The sequence below is a fragment of the Hippoglossus hippoglossus genome, chromosome 5 (assembly GCF_009819705.1).
Source record: "Hippoglossus hippoglossus isolate fHipHip1 chromosome 5, fHipHip1.pri, whole genome shotgun sequence".
In the NCBI taxonomy this organism is placed as follows: domain Eukaryota; kingdom Metazoa; phylum Chordata; class Actinopteri; order Pleuronectiformes; family Pleuronectidae; genus Hippoglossus; species Hippoglossus hippoglossus.
In genome coordinates, this window is record NC_047155.1 from 12,519,788 (window position 1) to 12,542,464 (window position 22,677).

At 42.3% G+C, this 22,677-nt stretch overlaps 2 protein-coding genes across 3 annotated transcripts in view; one reads left to right on the forward strand and one right to left on the reverse strand.

The window, feature by feature from the left end:
* Window positions 1–602: 602 nt before the first annotated feature.
* LOC117761246 (macrophage-stimulating protein receptor-like) lies at window positions 603–16,730 on the reverse strand. 2 transcript variants are annotated; one of them, XM_034584950.1, is made up of 21 exons: window positions 16,529–16,676; window positions 14,497–15,792; window positions 11,375–11,551; window positions 11,149–11,268; window positions 10,603–10,767; window positions 10,342–10,508; window positions 9,452–9,581; window positions 9,200–9,336; window positions 8,053–8,232; window positions 7,827–7,926; window positions 7,398–7,628; window positions 7,149–7,295; window positions 6,909–7,065; window positions 6,644–6,733; window positions 5,884–6,093; window positions 5,724–5,804; window positions 5,449–5,630; window positions 5,188–5,297; window positions 3,770–3,935; window positions 3,553–3,689; window positions 1,506–2,732 (listed from the first exon to the last, which is right to left on the reverse strand). In XM_034584950.1, exons 2-21 carry the CDS (start codon window positions 15,712–15,714, stop codon window positions 2,501–2,503), a joined length of 4,137 nt encoding a protein of 1,378 aa, XP_034440841.1. In that variant the 5' UTR covers window positions 15,715–15,792; window positions 16,529–16,676; the 3' UTR covers window positions 1,506–2,500. The 2 variants fall into 2 exon arrangements, with proteins under 2 accessions (XP_034440842.1, XP_034440841.1); XM_034584951.1 differs by lacking the exon at window positions 6,644–6,733 and having other exon boundaries at window positions 603–2,732; window positions 16,529–16,730.
* A 2,432-nt stretch (window positions 16,731–19,162) lies between these two features.
* The window catches only part of uba7 (ubiquitin-like modifier activating enzyme 7), a 33,927-nt gene continuing 30,412 nt past the window's right edge, over window positions 19,163–22,677 (forward strand). The window contains exons 1-8 of the mRNA XM_034584952.1: window positions 19,163–19,357; window positions 19,432–19,600; window positions 20,332–20,466; window positions 20,783–20,889; window positions 20,972–21,062; window positions 21,839–21,965; window positions 22,168–22,265; window positions 22,359–22,508. Of these exons, the coding sequence (XP_034440843.1) occupies window positions 19,311–19,357; window positions 19,432–19,600; window positions 20,332–20,466; window positions 20,783–20,889; window positions 20,972–21,062; window positions 21,839–21,965; window positions 22,168–22,265; window positions 22,359–22,508 (924 nt within the window). The 5' untranslated portion in view covers window positions 19,163–19,310. The remainder of the gene's footprint in view (window positions 19,358–19,431; window positions 19,601–20,331; window positions 20,467–20,782; window positions 20,890–20,971; window positions 21,063–21,838; window positions 21,966–22,167; window positions 22,266–22,358; window positions 22,509–22,677) is intronic.

Genomic DNA, 22,677 nt, shown 5'->3' on the forward strand with positions numbered 1-22,677 from the left:
AACAATTGTATAATGTGTTCTGTGGCTCTGGAGGCTTAATCTTAAGTCTGAGAAAATAACGCTGATGTCATCCAGGTTATCTCAACTTGCATTTTTGCTTGAGTTTCTAGTTTCTACCTTTGAATGTGCCCCCGCTAAGTCCCCTTGTTGAAATCACATCCAGGACAGAAAAAAGAAACAATAACTCTAAGAAATTAAATAAATGAAAACAAGAGTCAACATTCATGGTCAAAACAGAACAAAAAAAAAGTCTCAAAGCCGAATCTTTCTTTGTGCAATTCAAGTTTTGATTTCAATACCTCTGTCTTTGTGTTACGCCAAGTTTTATTTCAAATAACTTCATTTAATCCCAGAAGATGCACTTTCTCCCAACAACTGCCTTGTACCTCTTCCTGGATGAGCAGTGAAATCTGTAGAACACTAAATGTTGTATGAATCAAGTTTGTAAGCTATTCTTTTTATTTTTTATTTATTAGTTTCCGAGCTTAATGGCTAACTTATTTATTTATTCATTTCATTTATTTTGTTTGGGAATAACAATTGTTTATCCATTCATCGATTTTATAATTCAATTATCAAATGTCTGTTTTCATTTAGGTGCTTTAGTTTAATACCTTATTTGGATGTAGATTGTCCCAGAGGCTGCAATAGCAAATAAACAGCAAGAGCATTTTCCAAGGTGACACTGGGCAGAAACATAGACTGACTTGTTTTTAACACTTATGTCATTGTATCTGGGAGCAGAAAGAGGACTTGTTGTTTTTAGGCTGATGGGAACATGTCGTGTATTTTCCCCATTCTGAGTTCACGTAAACCTCATTATGCATATTCATCGTCTAACCCTTCCTCCTCTTCATCATGTGCAGTCGATAAATAATAATGCATCAGTTGAAACCAGATCTTCAACTAACCAGTAACCATTTACCTGTGTTGGTTTCTGTTTGTCCATAAATCCCTTATGTGAAGATTGTGCAGAGCAAAGCATAACCATCACTTTCTGTTGCACGTTCATCTCCTCTTGCATATTCAAATCCCCGACCTCCATCTGAACACAACCAGTGCTTGTCATCGTCACCTTTTTAAAACCTGAATGCAACGGATGATATTTTTTTTAGATCCATAAAATATTTAAAGACTATAAAAAAATGCTAGATACACAGATTAGGTAGAAACATGCAGTTTTTAGTGCGTGCTGACATATTCAGACCTCTAACTGTGTGTTTTTCCTATCATCCACCCGGCAGAGAACTGGAGCTGTGCTGCTACAGACCTGTGTCATCGCACTCAGCATCATTTTTCCAGCAGCTTTTATGAGCTGCTTTCATGAAGAACCCCTGTGCCCTCTCTTCCTCTAGTTACCTGCAGTTTTTACAACATGAACACCAGATTTTAAAAAAAATGTAGGAATACAATTTTATGTAGGTGGAACTTTGCTCATCTGCAGCACCTGCATGTTTTTTTTTCCTATTTATTCAGGATGATGTAAGAAAACACAAGTCCAGGTAGACATTTCTGCTGTGCTATGAGCAGTAAACCATATTTATGTAGTAAAAAGACACAATCTCGAACGGAAGGGGGAAAAATTGCATGATAACAAGACTCAAGTATATCTGAAAAACAAATCTTTAGCTAAATCAAATTGCATAGTCAGTCTGAGAGTAAAAAAAGAAAGAAATCAGTGCATACATCCTAAAATGCTTTGGATTGTCGGATTTCCCGTGGAGATCATTTTGATTAAATGCAGAAACAAGTATTGATTGTTGAAGGACTGGATTTGTCCCATTTGCTCAGCAGATGCCTGTAGTTGTGTTGTTGGTGTAACACCTTTGTGTTGAGCTGTGTGCTGTAGCGCAGCGCGTCACTGCTGCAGCAACATGAGTTGATCTTCAGAAGGAGGAGTTGGTTGCCCTCTAGTGATAATGACAGGTACAGTTGATATCCCTGTATAATTCAGTAGGTGCAGAGCAATGGAGTTGTTCTGCATCGAACATGACGATTTCACAGGTGCTCGTACCATTATAGTTTACATTCTATAGTCTATATGAAGGGATATAATCCATATTATATCCCCATATAGCAAGAAAAATGTTGAACCCTGAGCACAAGTCAGCATTCGTAGACATTTATAAAATATCCTCAAGTAAGCCGACCTGATTCTTTTCTATAAATCTGAGAACTAAAGCACGTTACATTCACTTTGTCTCATTCACACTTGTGCTTCCGCTGTTCGCTACAGAGTAAAAACACTTTCCATCTGCACATTGTCTTTGTTTTGTGACAATTAAAATGTAACAAAGATGGAGGACTTCCAGTGTGAGTTCATCTCGGCTCAAATCACACTTTGTCGTACCTACATTGTCTTAAATCAGTAGCCACACCCTCCGCAAGCTCAGGTTGCACATGTTCAACAACCTACGGGACGAAGCAGAATGTCCCTCCTCTTGAATGCTTTCCAACTTTGATTCCAGATCATGTTGAGTCTTATGTGCTCCTGAGACACTTAGCTGGTGCCATGACAGTCTGTGTCAAAGTCTGAGGCCTCGGCCTCATCTGCAGATTCAGTCATAGAGGGGTAAGGCCTCGGCTGGTCCAAGTTTACATAGTTAACCTTCAGACTGATATAGTGCTCTCCTTCCAGACAGGACAGGATGTGCTGTACTTCTGAAACCAGGTGGTGGAAGCTCAGTCTGCACTCAGGCTCCGGGTCCCAACATGCCAGCATGATTGAATACCTGTGGAATGATAAATGAGAGAATGAGTCAGTGCATGACTATTTAAACAGGTGTGTAAACTACTGAATGATGGCTGCTTATTACAACAAAGAACTTAAAGATATAGTTCACCCAGAAAGGAAGATTCACTCATTATCTACTCACACTCAGTGGTCTCAGGGGTAAACAGTGTTGTAGCAGAAACGAAAACAATTGAAGAAATTAGTGACCAAAGCTTCAGATGTAATAAAACAACAGAAAAAACATAACATGCCTCCATACTGCTTGTGTGGTGTCATCCAAGTGTCCACAGGCCCCGATATCAAATTTGACACGAAACAAGGTAATTTCCACCGTGTTTTAAGCCTGAAAGTCCACCAGAAGTGGCTAAGCTAGCGGACGATAGCATTTCCGACGGTCCCTGAATGCAGCCACATTTAGGCTAAAAACACGATGTTAATGACTCCGTTTCGAGTCAAATTTGAATATCGGGGCTTGCGGACACTTGGATGACACCACACGAGCAGTATGGAGGGATGTTATGTTTTTTCTGTTGTTTTATTAAGTCTAAAGCTTTGGTCACAAATTTCTTCAATTGTATTGGATTCTGCAGCAACACTGTTTACCCCTGACACTCCTAAAGTGTTTTGTGAAGTCAAACACTTTACCCACCCCTCCATCGACATAGTGGTGAGTAGATTATTAGTGAATTTTTATTTCTCGCTGAACTATCCCTTTAAGCGCCAAGTCTCTTGAAGAAATATATATTTTAAGACGTTGAAGCAATTGCGTCCTGTCGTCATGTTTTGTGATGTTTCTAGTGTGCTGTTGAGATTCTCACAGACTATCAGGGCAATACTGCGGCTGTGGAAGCCGTCGTCCCTTCAACAAGTAGTTTGTGATGTCATAGGGGTCCACCTCTGGATACGGGCTAGCACCTCTGGTTAGCAGCTCCCACAATAAGATGCCATACGACCACTGGGGGAAAGATAAGCAGTGTCTTATACACATATAACAGATTCAAACGTATTTCTGTGTGCATGCTTAGGTACACTCACCACATCTGACTTGATCGTGAACTTCTGCGTTTGCAGGCTTTCGATGGCCATCCACTTCACTGGCAGCTTGGCCCGTTTGTGGTCTTGAATGCTGTAGTATTCCTTGTCGAAGATGTCCCTCGCCATGCCGAAATCTGCCACCTTCACTGTGAAGGTTTCATCCAGCCTGAGGGGAGGAGACATCGTGAGAAAGGATCCGCAGTTCTACACATACATTTACATTGATTTAGAGAATCAGTGTTGATGACCCATTACAGATTTGTCATACACTGGTGAGATGCACAGTTCTCAAATTATTTTAAAGAAAGCAAAGAGACATATTTCCCAAAATATCAAATTACAACATCATTTGTTTATTTAAATCAAACTAGAATGGTACTCAGTAGAGCTCGTACCTCTGCCAAGGCCCAACATTCCAATTATATTCAATCAAGCTGCAACAAATTTCACATACTTCAGTTCTCTAAATATGCCAGATTTTTTAATCAAGATCCATAAACCATTCTCTGAAAATATTGAAGAACGCCGCAATATCGAAGAAATTGGAATCCGTCCATTTATGGGTGTTTCCCTCACCCATACAGGATCCTTCCACCAAGTTTCGTGTTAATCCATTCAGTTGTTTTTGTGTAATCTTGCTTACCAACCAACCAACCAACCAACAAATGGACAGGAGTGGAAACCTAACCTCCTTGGCACGCATAATAAACATCCATCCATCCATTATCTATACCACTTATCCATAGTGGTTCCTGGATTGGCTGGAACCAATCTCAGCCAAACATTGGGCACACCCTGGACAGGTTACCAGCGTATCACAGGGCTGACGTATTGAGACAACCATTCACGCTCACAGTTGCACCTAAGGTAAATTTTGAGTGTACAAGTAGCCTAACGCTAATCTGTATTTCTTTGGACTGTGGGAGGAAGCCAGAGTACACAAAGACAACCCCCACACACACAAACTTCACAGAGAAAGTCTGAACTAGGATTAAAATCAAGAACCTACTTGCTCATCACTGGACCAACATACCGCCCAGCAAGAACTATACCCTTAATGTCGCTATTAGAAAATATGGACAAGGTAATCTACTTTGTTACATTTAGGATTTCACTATTGTTGAGCCTAGAACCCGGACTTTACACCATGGTTAACACCTGGGTGTAAATACCAACTTTAGCAATCCAGCCCAGGAGCAAACAGTGTGATTGCTAACATTTCAAAATTGTTCTAATGCTGTAAATCAAGCACTGTATTAAATCAGTGGTGCAATTCAATGACCCACGCCTTTAACAGTACAGCTCAGGTGACACATCAGCTTAGCAACGTCCGGTGAAATTGCCTCTTCTAGTCATGACAAAGCCTTTTTTCATTGACACGCCATTGGCCAGTAAATCCGTGTGTGATTCACACTCACATGCAGTTACGTGCAGCCAGGTCTCTGTGGACAAACTTCTTCTGAGCTAAATATTCCATCCCCTTGGCAACCTGGAGCCCAAATCCAATCAGGTCTTTCACTGTCGGGTTCTGTGGAGAGCAGAGAAACAGTCAGAAGAGCTGATTAAACCAGAGCTCATAGGGTGCAGTTGTTAAAAAAAAAGAAAAAGAGCCAGGTTGACAGAGTAAATATTCCCAGTCATGACCCTCCTGTTCCAGAAAGTTTCATTGCGTAATTTACCCTTTTCTCAGAACGGATGAAATGACGCACATCCCCATGTTTCATGTACGGGAGCACCACCAGGGGGAGTCCTTCTTTAGGCAGCATGATGCCCAGCAGTGACAGTATGTTCGGGTGGTGGAAACCTTTCATGATGATGCCTTCTCTGAGGAACTGGTCCACCTCGCCCAAATCTGTGATCCCTGTTTGTAAAAGAGGTGCCGTTATACAGACAAGTCCACCAGCCCAGAGCTCGTGTATTGATGATTCTCTTTATAAAATACATATTCACATACTGTTTAATGATTTTACTGCACAGTGGGTCTCCTGCTTTTTGCTGTCTATCAGGTATCCATGATAAACTGTGCCAAAGTGGCCTGCATGGAAGGAAAAAGAGGCTGTTATGGAAAGTGCTCTGTGCAAATGTGTGAGAGAGAAAGATGCCACGAGGCGAACCTTTGCCAATGATCTGGCTGTCCTCGATTCTGAGCATGTCAGCGGGGATCAGCACATCTTTGACCTCCTCCAGGAGATCAGAGGTCAGGCTGACCATTGAGATGTTGTCCCGCGGCACCAAAGGGACAGACAGATGATCGTGGCTGGCACTGTATAATAAACCCTCGAAGGCCCTTCCTCCTGAACCTGATGTTTGATGGGAGAGATTGACTGAAAAGAGAAAACACACCAAATGTGATGTTATAAAAGCAAGGATGCGACTGAAAGGGACAATTACAATCTACAAATATTTGACCCTTTATTACCTCAGACAAGGTGGTAATATTTTTGTCTACGTTTGTTTGTTTGTCTGTTAGTCTGCAGGATTATGCAAAAGCTGATGGACGGATTTCTATGAAACTTGGCGGAAGGATGCAGTATCAATCAAGGAAGGGCCCATTCAATTTGAGTGCGGAATCCTGAAATTTCTTTTCACTTTCTTTAACATTGCGAGATTCATAGTTTGTTTAAGAGAATAATTCATGGATCTTGGGAGTGATATTTATGAGTGTGTGAAATTTGGTGTGGCTCCCCAAAAATGTAAGAGTTAAATTAAATTTCAGGATAAAGGGAATTCAAATGTGGTTTTATAAGGGGACTGCTGAGCCTTAGTGGAGATTTGCACTCTACTGAGTAACATTTTAGTTTACTCTTCATTTGTCAGGTCAATTTGTGGCCCGATATTTAAAAAAACAACGTGAGTTGGATTCCAATGTCACACCTCGTCTGTAGTCACCTGTTGGTGAGAAATCAGAGTTGCTGCCCACGCGACTCCGTGAAAGCATTGTCGATAAGCGATTCTCAATTTGGGCTGGAAGGACAGATTGTATAAATGAAAATCACTGAACAACAAATGGTGAAAAAATATATTTAAAGTCACTGGCATAAGTCACAGTTGGACATGTGAATAAAAAAACAGAGCATAGTACAGAATAGGCATACAGGACATTATGACTCCTGTTCAAATCACAATTACAGTGTCTCACCCCTCTTTTTCTTCTTCACATGGATCATCCCAATTAATGCAAGGCCAGCACCTACTACCAGCGCACCAATGATGCCCAGCACGATGCCTGCGATCACTGTGTTATTGTCGTCATACACCACTGTGCCAACATCGTATGCTTCCCCATTCACAAACACCTGCAGTAACAAATTAGTACATTGTTCAATACATCGATTTTTTTTTATCAGTTGATATGGATTAAAGTTTGCTAGTCTCTTACCTTGACGGGTGACCCCTCCCTGGGAATAACCAGGCCTTTAGGAATCCTGCACGTCAGCTCATTTAACAGAACCTGAACGTTGCAGTCCACACCGCCTATGGTCATTGTGATCTTCATGCATGTACTCACCGTGTCTAGTTTTCTATGCTGTTACATTTGTGGAAAAACAGTTTTAATGTTATAAGACAAGTGGCAAATGGTACTTGATAAATACAAAGGGAATAAAAGAGAGCCAGTGTGTGAACATACATGCAGCGAAACTTCTGTCTCTCCCGGTTTCAGAAGTAATTTCCTGTCGTCGTTCTCAAAGGGAATGACTTTGGCATCCGTGTGGTAGTCGAAACGGCTCTTCCAGAGGTTCTTTTTTCCATCCATGTGAATAATAATCACTCCTATTTCAGACTTCTCCTCTGGCATTTCCTCTTCAAGAGCAGGGGCCCAGCACTCCATGTGCGTGGCATTTGCCGTGCCCTGGCAGACCTCGAGTGAAGTCGGCAAATAAAACATTGTTTGAAATCACAACTAGTGTAAACATTTTGAATCACAGAAAGCAATACTGAGAAGGAATATGAGAGCATGAATGGTCATTCGTTCTGCAGCTCATGTTGATGATCTTAAGTCTTCCACAAAGATAAAATAAAAGTGACTGTAAAAAATCGAATCAAAGAGTCAACTTACTTGCTGAAGAGATTGAATGCTGGGATTTTTTGGAATGTACTGAACCACGGTTCTCTGAGCAGAGTCAAGATTTTGACCTTCTATCACCAGCTTGGAGCCTCTGCAGTTTAATAAATAAACATCACTGACTTCTTCATGTAAAAACACGGTTTATGTTATCATGATAATTTGGAGACTAAATCTCTTCATAAGAGCCGAGTAGAGCAAAGCATGGTCAACCTCCTACCTTCTGAAACTGCAGTGAGGACGTACAGAGGTTATAACCGGGTTTTTCTTGTAGGAGAACATCTTTGTCGTCGTCACTTGAAACTTGTCGATAACAACTTTGACGGGTACTTCCCCGACACCTGCTGCTGCTGCTGTTTGGCAGACGATTGAACACAACGGCCCGTCTCCTTCAGGAGCACTGGAACAAAAACACAACACAGGAACTCAAAGGTTCAGTGTTTAGAATTTAGTGACATCTAGTGGTGAGGTTGCATGCTGCAGCTGAATACCCCTCACCTCACCCTCCCCTTCCAAACATGAAAGGGAACCCGGTGGAAGCCTTCAGTTGTCATAAAAACTCAAAATGTGTTTAGTTTGTCCAGTCTGGGCTACTGTAAAAACATGGCGGCCTCCGTACAGAGGACCCGCTCCAGATGTTAATATAAAGTATTTAAATATAAATGGCCTATTCTAAGGTGAAGAAAACAACAATTTGTACAATTTAGATGAAAACAACACTTGGATTATTTTACATTCAATTTCTGCCAATAGATCCCTTCACCTAAATCTTACACACTGAACCTTTAAAGCCTAAAATTAAAGCGCACATCTGAAGACACTGAAGTCAGTCTGTTTTGTGTCTGTGTTCCCCTGTCTGTCTTTGTGAATGAGTGCTTGGGAGAGTGTCTGTGTGTGTATGTGTTTGTAGGCATGGTGGTGTTTCCTGTGTCTGGATCTCAAGTCCATTCAGCTGTCTCTGATCTGCTGGGCTGCTCCTCCCGGCCCACACACGGGCCATTCATCATTCATCCGCTGCAGTATAAAGACACCGGCTCGCCGCTCGCTCAACGCCAAATTTTTGTCATCAGCTACCGGTACAGATACTCGGCCGTATCCTCTGTGCATTCGGTGACTTTTCGGATCCTCGTATTTTCTCCTTGCTTTTTTGTAATGCGCCATTATTTCTGGATTCAAACACTACTACTCACCCTTACTCCTGCGCTCTCCAGTCAGCTCGCATCCCTCCTGTCATCTCAGCTATTAGTTCTATAAATAAACTGTTTAATCTTTCCTCCGTGTCTCCTGGGTTTGTGCTCACTGGTTCACTCTAAAATCCGCCACTAACCGTACGTCAGCATCGAGGTAAAACCATCTGCGTTGCTCACCTCTGAATGAGACACTTGTTGTTATCCAAGAAGACGTCTCTCTGCGTCCCTGAGTTAAGATATCTGCCCGTCAGTGTCACCACTGTTCCTCCAAACACTGGCCCATAGTCAGGTCTGATTTCTGTTATGCTTGGTTCCTTAAGAGACAGAGGTGAAATACATTCCTATTACAATCTAACACTGCAATCACATCCAAAAGGTAGTTTTACAGATGATGTGATACACTGTCTCTTAAAAAAAAAAAACTCTCACCACAAAAGAGAAACCAGGCATCTGAGCTGTGCCTTCGATTGAGTATCGGCCCTTCACTTCCCCCTCGTGCACTTCCAGAGTGATGCTTAGGTTCTGGTTTGGTGTATTTTCCTGAATCCTGCAGACTAGCCTGTGTTCAGGACATGAGAAATAAAAATGGTGTTGAGGAAAGGAGCTTGTCAGACAGAAATGAATAGCAGCAAATGTACCCAGTTACCAAACAACATTTACAATGTTGAAATGCAAATAATCTTTAGTGCACATCAGTGATTTTCCTCTGAGACTTGGAACAATTATGTTTTTGAATACTTGTATTATAGAGAAAAGTCAGAACTGTACTCTGCTGTACTTTGATTTTAAAGCCACTTTTTAAACACATATGCTGTTTTTCCTCCTCTCCTAAATCTATATATGAAGCAAAATTCTCTGATCGCATCCAGCATGTATCTTCAAGGATTTAATGCTCCTGATGAAATGGTTTGAGAAACTTCTCTATCTCAAGTTACATCAAATATTTTTTATTTAAAGTGTTTTTCTCTTCAGGTGTCTATAAACTACAGTGTTCGTTAGCTGCTGAAATATTGTAAAATATATTACTTAAGTTATCGTGTGTTTGAAAAGGACGATGCTCTAATTTCAGGACGATACAAAGTGCCTTTTGTGTGATTGTTTTGCCAAGAGGTCGACTAAATGGCAGCAGTTGTTATCTAAACCAGAAAAACTGTGACGGCTTAGTTTTTGCGTCAGCGCTTGAATAAAGGGAAAGCTGATGAATAGTCAAGACCACTTAGTAGTTAACTTGTTGCCCTGTATCAAATAGTCTGCAGAACTTCTATTGTAATACTGAGAAGATAAACTGTGTGGCATTGAGTGATATTTGTGTTACTCACACTACACTGCTGCTCCTTTCAGGCAGGATAGTACACGTGTTTCCAGAGCCCACTGTGATGATGTGGGTTTTGTTGCTGACGCTGGCCCGTTTCTGAGGGGACTGAAACTCCCAACCACACAAGGTCACTTCTGTCTCACCACCAACAGGTGCCATTTTAGGGAAAAACTGGACGAAGGGTTACCATCCAGATTAGAACAGTGTCACACTATGAAGCATGGTGTTTAAAGTTCATGCATTAGCTTTAATCCGTTACAGTTACCTCTGTTATGATGGGCGCACAAGTGTTCCACTGCGATTCACACTCATGCTGCTTCGAGCATATTCCTGAACACCAGCCACAGTTCATGAAGCGCGGAGCCGTCAGGCACTCGGAGCATGTCATAAAGTGAGCGCACCCGGGTCCTGCAGAGGGCACCCGGAACATCTTGATGAAGGAGAGAGGAAGACGAGGCTGAGGTAAGGCAGCTGACTAAACATGCCAGATTATTTTATATCAATATCACAGACTGTATATAAAGATGGGACTCAGGGACCTTGATTTACGCGGCTCCACAGCACCATCACTGATCACTGGGGTCAAACAAATCATACAACTGAAATATCAAAATCAAGTTCGGCCCGCGAACCATTTTTTCATTTCCCATTTTCGATCGGAGCAAAAGATCCAAACTACGAAAAACAACCCGTTATTCGCAATCCAACTGACAATCAAACCAACCAGCCAACCACCAAACAAACGCACAGGGTGAAAACATGGCATACTTGGCGGAGGTAGAGGGCAGCACCTGCAATTCATAAAACTTACCTTATTTCCAACGAGAAAGAGAAGCGAATCGTTTTGGTACAAAGATGCTGTCCTGGACACTGCAGACTCTCCCAGAGAAAAGTTGGCATAAACAATAGGCCTGTATGTGTTGAGAATCACCTGGGGAGTAAAAATGTAGAAATTATTCGATTTTAACTTTGGATTTCAAAAGGTTTGCTTGCAAGAGAAATGATATAAAATAATGACAGCACTGTTTTATTGTCACCTGCAGGATCCTGCCATCTGAGGTACCCAAATTGGCCAGCGTGTGATTACTGATCGTGGTGACAAGGACGGCAGTGAACAGGACATCTTTCATCTGACCGTTGAAGAGGTCTACTCGGTAGTGTGGACTTGACACCAGAGTGGGCATGGCGCTGCACGTTTCGTTTGCTTGGGAGCTCTGGACAAGTGGATAAAACGTGTTAGCACTCAGTCAGCAACAGGAATTCAAGTAATTTGGATTCCAATGTCAACATTCTCCTGCTTGTATCTGCCTCCGTCAGCTCTGGTCTCCTTCTAAGCAGATACAGCATATTTAAATGCATAGCCTGGGGAGTGACTGGAAGGGGGGGGAGCAGAGAGGAAGTGGTCCCGCCTCACCTCCTCTCATTAGAACGAGCTGTGAGAGACACAAGGTCATAAAACAGCAGTGACTCCAGTTCCGTATGTTGACTTGGTGCCAGTTTCTCAATGCAGATTTCCCGCTACAGACACATTAAACAGTAGATGACGGAAGTGTGTGGAGAGTTGATAGAGCAGGTGTCACACCGGTTCATAAAAAGGAATTGTTTAAAAAAGAAACAAGAACGTCACTCAGTAGAGCACAAACCTCCACCAAGGCCAAAGAGTGCTCTTAAATTAAAACAGCCACATTCCGTTTCTCAGCTACACACTGGTGGTCGTTACAGGATTCTAGACCTATTGGATACCGTACAGCAGCTGGAAAGAAAACTACACCCTGTATGAAACCTTGTTTAAATCCACAAGACCCAGTTTTTTTATTTGGATACGCACAGAGTTGCAGACACTCATCAACCCTCTGAGATTCTGTGAGCAATCGGAGAAAATGTTGAAAACACCCTATCTTGCAATATTAAAGAAAGAGAAAAAGTAATTTGGGATCCGCCCTGCACCAAAATTTAATTGGTTCTTCTCTGACACAAACCGCATCCTTCCACGACGATTTACGTTAATGCTTCCAGAAGTTTTTGCATAATGGTGCTAACTACCAGACAGCCAGACTGAGAAACAAACGAACTAGGATTGCCCTTGGTAGTGTGCACACTAACACCACGGCCCAACAGTCCCCTTTTGGTGTCACATCCCAATTCACTAGATCCAGATTTTTATTTGAATCTGCACCAAATGGCACACACTCATAAATATCAGTCCCCCGAACATGCCTGATTCTTTACATAAATATTACAGACTGTATATAAAGATGACATGACATCTCCCCCAAAAGTGAAGCCAAATCATCTTGATCGCCCCCCCATTAAAGTCGAAATTTAATGGCGTCCCTCCAGTAGTTTTTGTGTAATCCTGCTAAATAACAGACAGAGAAACAAACGCAGAATAAAACATAAATAAATAAAAGTAGAGCTGGGATAAACCAGCAGTACATACTTCCATTCTAAAGCAATTTAGCTGACTTGCCCATGTTTGCTTCACACTATTTTAAATTTCCATTCAGTGTTTTGCTCTTGAATATATGTGGAATCCAAGTTTTTTTTTTTATCCCACACATCCATTTCTATAAAAAGAAAATTGAATAAGAGTTTATTCGAGATTGTTTCCTCAGTGACTTCTTCAATGTTTTTTTCCTATTTGCTCATCAAATTACATGCGTAAAAGCCAGGCACAGTACAACACATGTCCCTCCCCGTGAAATTCCTTCTTTTTATCAGTTGGATTTATAACTTGTTTTTGTTGGCACACATTCCTGTAGGTGCACACATGGCTGTCAAAGCTCAAAGGACAGTCTGAACTCCCTGTACGGAAACATCTTACCACATCTTTAGTTACGAGCCAGAGAAGGTTTGAGGACCTAATCTTTTGTGGTTCCTTTACTTTCCTTTTAGCTTTCTTCACTGGTAGTATATTAGTTACAACCTGTGACCGGGATCAAATTTGAAAAAAAAACTAAACAGCAAGTGCAAGATTTAATCTTCACTGAGTCTTTCATCTTGAAATGCAAATCTTATCAAATCTAGGGTTAGGGTTATGATAATAGTGAGTTGGAAGCAGTTACCACCCTTTCATTGTGAAACTTAACAGAGCAGAGAAATGGCGTGGCAATGTGTAGGTCACACATCTGACTCATCCACCTCTCCCAGTTTTCTGAACAGGCCGCCTTTCTCTCTGTGCCTCTCTCATTCAGACACACACACACACACACCGACACAAAGTTGTGACTCGATGACTTCAGATTACATTGACTTAGATTTCCTTGAGACTTACTCGAAACTTAACCATGATTACCCAATTAACTGCTTGTCTAATTTTAACCCCAACCATAACCTTAACCTAAGCCCAAATCTAATCTACTGGTGGTAGGCATTAATTTGTGCGTCAGAACATACAAGGGATATTCTCCATCTTGTCCTATGTTCTAAAATTGGATAGGAATCAGTTTAAAAAGGCATAGAGGTAATGATGTCCGTTGAACCACATTGAACATCCGCCTGCAGCCGCTAACACCTGCTAACATCTACTGGTAGTAGGTAACTTAAGTTGTGCAGAAGACCTTCAAATGTACCAAAGGATATTCACCATCTTATCATATTTTCTACAAGCAATTAACTTAACCTGACCTTAAAACTTATCTTCACCTTAACCTTTAATGATTTATATATGGGAACTTTATTTTTGTCCCCATAAGGAAGACAAGTCCTCCTAAAATGACTGCGTGAACAGGTTTAGGTCTCAGTAATACCTGGTCACACATACACAAACACACATCCATTCATCAGAGTTACACACAATATTCCAGCAGAAGTCAGGATTTATAGATTTATACTATGCACCGACTTCAGTGTCATGTATAACGTACTATCTCTTGTTGCCCAAGACAATATTAAACCTTGAGCTTAATCATAAACTATAGTTACAATCGCAGGTGACTGTATTTACACAGTGTGTGCCTGTCACTTCCTGTCTGGACGTAGTTGGACCTTTGCACTGTGGCTCTGCTCTGATGACAGCACACACACACACACACACACACACACACACACACACACACACACACACACACACACACACACACACACACACACACACACACACACACACACACACACACACACACACACACACACACACACACACAAAAGAGACACTCACCTCATGTGGGCAGCTCTCGCACGGCTGGAAGTGGCAGAGGCCTCTGGACAGCTGCTCTGAGCCTGACTTGCAGCAGGCCTCCACGCCCCGCTCAATCGCATGGTTCACTTGGGTAATAGGAAAAGCACACAGGGCTGAGTTTTTTTGCGGCTCTCCGTGCTCATTCACCTCTGCGAACACCCCGTACAGAACATCCTCTGCCTTGCCCACGTTCATCTCCCCGGCCAAGTCCTTTCCCACTCGCCCAAAGTGGGCCGCCTGAAGCCCATTGTACACTATGTCCTTGAAAGCCCCTCTCCGTCTCCTCCTGCGCTTGGGTAAGTAGCGGCACTCCAGGACCACCTCTCTGTACATCCACACCTCAGGTATTAATATTGGGATTCGCCCCAGTCGAGTCTGAAACCGCGAATCGCTCTTGAAAGGATTTTCTCTCTGCAGGGACAGAAAGTAGACGTAGTCCTTGGTAGAAAAGCTGTAGATGTAATTAATCCTGTAAGAGTCCTGTAGACTGGGGAGCACTGTCAGACCATTCATGACCATATGAAAGCCATCCTCAGTCGAGAGTGGCCTCACCACTGATATCGACCTCCTGGGATACCGCTGTGCCACTTTGCTGTCCACAGAAGCTGCGACAAAGAAAAGACATGTGGAAGACTCTGACACGATGGTGACTCTGGTGCCAATTGGACTTGCCAGACAGTCAGGACAATAAGATGGAGAGTTTTCCTCTTTTTTGAATAAACACTTAGGCTCCGGCTTTGAGGCAACAATGTCAACAATGTCAATGAAGTGACAGATGCCATGCTGAGTGCTCCCACAAATGTACAAGTATGGCAAAAAATATTCAGCAGGATCCAGAAGCAGAACCTCATTGTCTGTATCCACTGGATCCCCGGGGTCTGTTGCGATGTCACAGACACGACAGGTGTCACACTGTGGGCTACCAACAGGTCCAGTTCTCACCTCCCATAATTTCTCCATAGTATAGTTCACTGCCTCTATGACATTCCGGGATCCAACGTACACATCCGGCTGATGCTTATCCCAGTGCACTACTATGTTCTGTATAGGTTTGTCAGTTTGGAAGTGGGGGAGGGAGTACTTTACAGTAAAATCAACCAGCCTGCGTGGGGTGGTAGGACATGTGTGCTGTCCCGAGGCCATCTGTGTTTGTATTATCCATATGCATACTGTCAGCAAGGCGGCCCAAGTGACCATCTCCACGTCGCAGTCCACTGTGATCGACCGCTACCTGTGAGACACTTTACTCCAAGAGAACATTCTGGGTCAGGAGCTCTGTGAGGGGAGACAAGACCAGGAATGTTGAGATTTCTCAGGCGGAGCAGCAACATTTGATTCTCACGTTTGGCAGAGTCTGTGGATGTGAACACTGTAAATATTTTTGCTTGTTTAAACAGGGATACGGCGTAAGGAAGTGGGGAAAAGAGGAAGAGAATGCTGTTTTAGGAAGCATCTACAATCTTAAGATATATGAGACTTGATCCGCACACATGGGGCACAGCTGTGAAACTATAAAGGCAATAGAGACAGTGGAAAAATAAGTTGGTGCCGTGTCAGTCAGAAAAGTCTACTGTGGGCAAGACATGACATGCTGCAACTTGTGAAGCAATTATGGAAATGTTCAGGACCCTAGAGCCATACAGCAAATAAACACCGAAAAATACAACTAAGCCTAGCAATGCAAATAATAATAATAATAAATAATAACAACAAAGATAGCAAAATCAATGGGTAGCACTATTGCAAATAATTCAGTGGGTATCTATGTATCTATCATATGTAGCTGCTCTATGAAGGGAGAACATTAAACTTAAAGTTATAGTTCAAATCAAATCTCGTGTTAACTAAAGTAAAAGTGGGCTGATGATGAATTCAGATTTTTCTGAAGTTTGAGTCATTCGTTAACGTGGACTGAACCACCCCCACCACACACACACACACACACGCGCGCACACGCACGCACGCACGCACACACACACACTCCAAAAACATGGAAATAAATAAACCTTACCTCTTTGTGAAGGTGTCAGAGTGTCGTTTAAAATGGCTCCAACAGTCCCAAAGTGTGAATTCTTCTCAAGACCAAACCTCCTGCTGTCCTGGGACCTCTCTCTGTCTCTCTCTCTCTGGCCCACCTCTGTGTACTCACCTGACAGAGCTGGAGAGTCACTGGCCCAGAGTTTACACTGGCCCTGAACCACAAGTCAGCACTCACAACTTCTGCTGCGTGAATGGAGACAGGATGTTACGACCTGCTTCAAAATTAAAGCACATCAGGGCACGTGGTGGGAACGCAGACCAGACAACCAGAGCTTCGATTGGTTTTTGACGCTCTCAGCAAAAAGTAGGATCGATTAGAGCAGAACATGAACACAACAGAAAAGAGAGAGAATTTGAAATAATGAATACAGCAAAAGAGCAATGAAATGAAATACAAGCAAAAGCTTTAGAAAGTAGAAAGTGTTTAGAGGTTTATTTTTGAAAGGTAAAAACCGGAAGCTCTGTGGTCATTCTCACTGGCTTGATTGTGATTTCGGGTGCAGACGAACCCAAACCGCGCCCGCAACAAGGAAGTGTGAGAGAGTTGCGAAACCTGACAAGCTCTAAAGTATTCTGATAGTTTCCTCCCCAAGAGTCGGATCGTGTTTTATCTTCCACATCCGACATCACAGTGTCAGAGTCTGTGGAAAAACCTTAAAAAAACACACAATCTGTTCCTTCCGTCCTTCTTCCTGCGCCTGTGGGATTTCTGCCAGGGCTGCATTGCATTCACATGAGAACTGAAGTTAGTCTTCAAATATAGACAACTTCAACAAGGAAGCTATGAGAGGAATGTGTCCACTCTGCCAGCAGAACGACATCTGCTATGTGTCCTTTAAATATAATAAAGAAAACCACTAATAACATTTTTAAGTCGAACCCTGCTGCATACTGACAAACTGAACCTTACAATAAATTAGCCTTTTTATCCCCCATACAATCATCACTGACGAAATGAAGCATAATGCATCCAGAAGATAAACACCATGAATCCAAAGTGAAGTGATCACAAACTGTTGGGTCACAAGACCTTCTCCAACCATGAGGACCCGGTCCCATTGGTCTTACTGTTACAGAGAGCGTGTAGGACAAGTTCTGCAGAAGACCTGAAACTGCATGAGAAAGTTGTTTTGATTGGAGCTGGATAAGGACGTGATGGATAGAGGCCCGAATGACTGAACAAACAAAGTGTGTGGAGGACATGACATCCAGTGTTTCTGTCTGTCCCTGTGTAAATCACATACCTGACTCATGAGGTAGGGAACAAATAACACGCATCACTTCACTGCAGCTGGTTTGGTCCATGACACTCTGAGAATCTCCAAAGAAAGGATTAAATTCCCACAGCAGATTTTGAAATACACTGCCATAAATTGGTTTGTTACAGGTTTGGATATAGACTGCTTCAATAATGATTAGTTATACTTCATAGTTATTGATTTATCGATTATAATTATTGCCATAATGATTATACCCACAGCATAACTCATTTCTCATATGGGTAAATGATTATCTTCTATATTTAAGTCACTCAATCTCAATCAATGATTGGCTAGAACAGTGTTAGTTATTATTTAAAACATTGTGTAACTGTATTGCATGACGGAGATGCAGTAACAAGTGTTGAAGCGTGCATATACAGTGAGTTTAAAATATTTCTGTTTTATATTGAGTTGTACGGGATTGAGCATGATGTCGTGCAAGGAATTATTTTTGTAGAACAAAATCATTCAGGCCCAAATGCACCTTATTTTGTGCCGGAAGAGGTTACGAGTGGCTGACAGGATACCTGATCAGAACAGATAGTGAGATTACAATGATAACATAATCCTGATTGCAGGTTCCTGTTTAGCCTCTAAATTGGTCTCTTCCTCTTCCGCGCACCACAGATCTCACTGCCTCTACTTGATGTCTAATGATGAATCATTTCTGGTCACTAAAAAGCATCAGGCACGCGTCGGCCTGAGTTTAATGATGACTTACACATGAAGCAATACCAAGGTGTATCTTTGTTATAGTGTCACCATGGAAATGTTAAGGATCCCTTCCAGACATGCTTTGTGAGATATTCAAATATTCATACCTCCACCAAGGAGGTTATGTCTTCATCCTTGTTTGTTTGTTTGTTTGTTTGTTTGTTTGTTTGTTGGTATGCTTGTTTGTAAGATAACACAAAAACCACTGGACAGATGATGTGTGATACTTGATCATACATTTGTCTTAAACTCAGATTTAAGGTAAGTACTGAGAAACTATAGCCTTCCAGCAGATTAATGTGAGAAAAACCTTCTTCTGTCAAACTGCACAGAGGAATTTCACACTGCAACATCCAATTAAAGTAACAATAAGCAGAATATACGCTGTGCAGTGGCAGATTCATGTTTATATTCACAGTGCTGTGAAATTTAGATTTTGCCCATTGAGCAAATCAATACTTCTAAGATTAAAAATCTTCCAGTTCAAATTTCTAACCGGCACATTTTAAACACAGGGCTGAGGTCACAACTTGGTGCCTGCACGATCCCGAGTCTCCCTCTAGTGGCCGATTCAGAAACTGCTTTTTGGCGCAGAGACAAACCTTTTCAAAGAATCGTGAGAAACGAAAGTGAAAGCTTGTTTCATTGAAATCGACCGGTATGTATCTGTTCCTGTTGTGTTCGGTTTCACTTGGTCAGTGTTGGTAGCCTTCAGATTGCCTCTCACTTCAGACTGCACAGTTCATATTGGAGCCTCGCGACTTCAAGTACAACAACATGTCAGGGGTCGGGAAAATCGATGAAGGGTTCTACTCCAGGCAGCTGTAAGTACCACAGACTAATACTTGTGTTTAACTGCTTGGCCCACACACATGCACTGTTTCTGTCACCTGCACAGGTATGTCCTGGGTCATGACGCCATGCAGCGGATGGCCAAAGCCAACGTCCTCATAGCAGGCATGAGGGGACTGGGAGTGGAAGTGGCCAAGAACGTGATTCTGTCCGGAGTGAAGTCTGTCACTGTCCAGGACGAGGGAGACACCGAGTGGACAGACTTGTCCTCCCAGGTACTGACTCTGGGATCTGTTAATTCACAACATATATGAACGCAAGGCACTTAACAGAGACCAGTAATGTCAAGACCTTATTATACTGGAGGAACCCATCAGTTTCTTCAACAATCTACCTTGACCGGTTGGGGTGAGAGGAGAGAAATGGGGGGGAGGGGAATGGTGGATGGAAAGAGAGGAGAGAGGAGAGAGAGAGGGGAGGAGCGAGATAGGGAGGGAGAGAGAGACCAGGAACAGTCATATCATATTTAAACTGTCAGACTGGTTGTTGTAATGAAAAAAATACGTGGGGTGTCATGTCATGATGATGTCATCAATGAGAGGATTTTATTTTTCCAAATGTTTTATAGTATTTGCTTGTCTGTTTAAAAAGCTGTCGGATTCAGGATGATTTTATGACAACAATAATGTCACTTTATTGCTTAATAATACTACCTCAATGTTTGACTTTTTTTTCAGTCTTACTTCAGATGCCACATAAGTAATGAAATAGTTGTATAAATGTACCATATTGCCCATCATGAATACTGATAACCTAGTTGTACATGTGAAAAAGCAGACGGATATGCATGGAGTATAGTGGTATTTGTAAATCAATTTAATTTTGTAAAAAGTAATCCATAACACAACTTGTAATTGGGAGTTTGATGCTTCATTCTGGGAAACAGCTGTTGACAAGATTAAAGGTGGAAGATTTATACCATGTCAATGATTTCGTTTCCCACCAGTTCTTCCTGAAGGAGTCCAATCTGGGTCAGAACCGAGCCACGTGCTCCCTAAAACAGCTTTCAGCCCTAAACCCCTATGTGCACGTGTCAGCCCACACTGCACCACTGGATGAGGAGCTGCTTCTACAGTTTCAGGTACTTGACGAAATGGTGCATCATGTTGGAAACCTAGAAATATGAGCCTTTGTTTGTGTTATCAATTTCCGATATGATTTTTCATCCCAAAAAAGCTCAGTACACTAGTTAAAAATTCCATCTGCTCCTGCTGCTCGTACTAAACTCCCACTCAGGGCGAGCACAGAGAAATATTCCCCCCTCAGCAGATGAATGTGAAAACAGCCTTCTGGGGTCAAACTGTGCAGGTACACCATTCTGCACAGTGAAGGCCAGACATGCAGGTAACATACAACCACCACAACACACTGAGTGGAGAGAGCCTGTTGTGTTTCAGGTGGTGGTCCTCACTGACTCCTCACTGGATGATCAGAAACGCTTTGGCGAGCTCTGCCATTCACGTGGAGTAAAGTTCATCGTGGCAGACACCAAAGGACTGTGTGGGTAAGTGTTCAGGACAAACTGTCAAACGTTGATTGGATGCACGGGGGAGAAGGAAGTGAAAACCTCATGGTTTAATATGCAGGCAGCTGTTCTGTGACTTCGGGGAGGAGTTTGAGGTCTTGGACCCGAATGGAGCGATGCTTGAATCCGCAATGATACAGAGCGTCTCCAAGGTAAAGTCCTTCATTTGGATAATTAAGGTATATTTCAAGGCCCTGTTCAGACCTGGTATTTACATCCGTCCTGAGAGATCCAATCACAAGTGGACCGTGTTACGTACGTCTGTTCACACAGCCGGAATGTGTCTTCTGTGACCTCTCGTGATTGGATCTCACTTCTCCACTCTATATGCAAATAAACACGTCTGTCATTTCTGTTTGCGAAGAACAAATCATGTTGTTTTCAACCCAGTCTGAGTTTACATATGTGTCCGATATCACTGTGTGTTTGTGTGTGTGAGTCGGCATGAGTGAGGGAGCAAGAGAGAAAGGTGTCGGAAGGGGCTGAATGAACGAGGATGTAAGAAAAGTATTATTCATTATGTAGTGATCTGTGTTGATTTAGTGGCGTTGGCTACAAATAAGTTAATTTACAGGAAACACAGAGCTGTAAAATATGTTTTGTCCATTATGAAACTATAGCTGGTCAGAGGACGTCAGGTGAGTAGGTAGGCCTTCATATGTGGCCAAGGAAGCGTCTGTATTCACACAGCAAAAACAATGTGGCCACCTCTGAATGTGGTCTGAGTGATCGGCTCTCAGGACCCTTTTGGGTATGTTCAAACCTGTACTCAGTACTGACCACGTCACTCAAGGCGGATGTTAACACCAGGTCTGAACACCTGTCTCTGACCTGAAATTTAAATGATTCCTAACTTTTTTCTAAGGTGTTGTAAATGAGTATATTTGTGAATGTAAATGTATGGTTGTAAATGCGGTTTTTATTTTAGAATAATCCTGGAGAGGTCTGGACAGACGAAAAACACAAGTTTGCAAATGGCACTAAAGTTTATTTCTCAGAAGTCAAAGGCATGACGGAGCTCCACAGCATCGGCCCAGTGGAGATCACAGTCCAAAGTTAGTTATTTTATCGGCACTTCTCGTTTTTCCATCTGCAGTTTCTTTCCTCTGCTTGCAACACACAGTCTGGTCACGAGCCACGCTCAAGTCTCACGCATGACATTCGACATTTTAAACCTCTCCTGTGACCATCCCAGTAGAATTTAAATGATTTATCGCACTGTTGACTGAAAACGGTTCATGTTGCCTTCATCAACAGGCCCTTACTCCCTCGGCATTGGTGACACTTCAGCCTTTTCTGAATATGAAGGGGGTGGAGTAGTGACTGAGGTTAAAGAGCCCTGCATGTTACGTTTTGTAAGTATCAACATTTAGTTTGAACTTTCTTGAGTTCTCTTTTTGAAAAAACTGTGTTGACACTTGATAAAATAACTCCCAAATAAATTTCAGAAACCACTGAGTGAGGCTCTCTTGGATTTTGAACTCCTGAACATGACTGACTACGGAAAACAAGCCAGGCATAAGATGCTGCACTTGGCTTTCCAAGCTCTCCACAGCTTTGTGAAGAAAGAGCAACGTCTGCCTCGTACTCGGTCTCAGGTCAGTGAAGGATCAACGATGTTCAACTAAGTTGACAAAACAAGTTGTATTATTAGTTAAAATCATCGTTCCCCAAAATCAATCAAATTTCACACACTTATAGATATCAAGGTCCTAAACATGCCTGATTTTCTTTCATCAAGACCCATGAATTTTTTTTTCCTCTTAG